The following is a 1,347-nucleotide window of genomic DNA, read 5'->3' on the forward strand; positions in this document are numbered from 1 at the left end:
GGGGTCTTGGGACACATTTGTTTGTTTTGAAGGGATTTTGAACTTTGGCCAGCTGATTTGGGGTGGAGGCACCCTGGGTGTTGTGGACAGCAGACGAGGCAACCCCAGGGGAGGGGTGGAGAGCCTCACCCCCACTCCTCGTTCTTGGCCAGGCTGCCCACTCTGGCAGACTGCCGGCCTCCTATTTCCGTCGGGCACCAGGGTAACAGGGCCACATCAGGGTCTGAGCCAGGAGACGCCCAGCCAAGGCTGGGCTGGGGGATGGGGAGGATCTCTGAAGCGTCTGCTTGGAGGACCCAGGAAAGACTCTCTGGGGGTCCAACCCCCCACCTCAGGTTGGGCACTAGCCCCCATAGCCCCAGACAAATTCGTATGGGGGCCCACAGCCAGGCTTTGTTCATGCTGTCTGATTCACATAGCCTCCACCCGAAAATCTCAGGAGTTGTCTGCAACTGGGAGGGCAGGGGTGGAAGCTAGAGACAGGGGGCCTTGTGTGTGGGGAGGCAGGGGGCCAGTGCGGGAGGCTGGGAGAAAGAGTCCCCCCTCCCCGCTGCCCTCTTGGCAGGGATTCAGAAAGGTCCTTTTTCAGCCAGTGTCAGAACTGCTCAGCTGGGAGAGAGGGAGGGAAGGAGGGAGGGAGGGAGGCTAGAGGGAGAAGGAGGGCGGGCACTTGGGCAGTCGGGTGGGGGAGCCAGGGAGTGGGGCCGGAGCGGTGACCATTGCACTGGAGAGAAGACAGAGAAGCAGAACGGAAGGCCCTGGCTGCAGCTAGCCAGGAGGGGAGCTAGCCTGTCTGCCCCTACCAGTTAGCCAGCTGTGGCACCCCGGCAGGGCTTGCAAAGGCTTGCAGGAGTGCAGAGGGGCCCGCCTCATTCTCCTGTCCCATTTCCCACCCCCTGGCCTGGGATTTGGGGCAGCTCCTGGAGAGGCCAGCTTCCCTCTGAGCAGAGCACAAAAGCTAGGAGCTGAGGTCCCTGCTTGCACACTTTGTGGGCCAGAGCCCTGGTGATCAGCCTGGGGATCCAGCTCCGAGGAGATGCCAGCAGCGCGTCGGTTCCCTGGCCTGGAGCTCTCCTTCCCGCTCCTGGCCAGACTGCGGCGACGTCTGTACACAGTGAGTGGGGCTCAGGGGACAGGTGCTGGACCTGCTAGGGACTGGGCACCTCAGGGCCAGCGCCTTAAGGAGGGCAGAGAGCAAGACTGGCAATGATGAGGACACCTCCAGTGAGGGCTGGCCTGGGGTCTGGGCAGAGTGGCCGCTGCTTTGATTCCTGGTGGTGGGTGCCGGCCAAGCGTGTGCGCGCACGGCAGCCACAGATCCGCGCACGGGGGGCACAGGGGGGCCAG

General features: G+C 63.5%; 1 protein-coding gene across 10 annotated transcripts in view; it reads left to right on the forward strand.

The window, feature by feature from the left end:
* TNK2 (tyrosine kinase non receptor 2) overlaps window positions 1-1,347 on the forward strand; it is a 34,978-nt gene that overhangs the window by 6,033 nt on the left and 27,598 nt on the right. For 2 of the 10 annotated variants that reach the window (XM_027775046.1, XM_027775050.1), the window contains exon 1: window positions 745-1,114. The exons of 7 other annotated variants lie outside the window; for them this stretch is intronic. In XM_027775046.1, coding sequence (XP_027630847.1) covers window positions 1,037-1,114 — 78 coding nt within the window. In that variant the 5' untranslated portion in view covers window positions 745-1,036. Of the gene's footprint in view, window positions 1-743; window positions 1,115-1,347 lie in introns of those variants that run through there. One more of the 10 variants, XM_027775044.1, reaches the window with a different exon arrangement.

This window comes from Tupaia chinensis, unplaced genomic scaffold (genome assembly GCF_000334495.1).
Source record: "Tupaia chinensis unplaced genomic scaffold, TupChi_1.0 Scaffold000515_1, whole genome shotgun sequence".
NCBI lineage: Eukaryota > Metazoa > Chordata > Mammalia > Scandentia > Tupaiidae > Tupaia > Tupaia belangeri.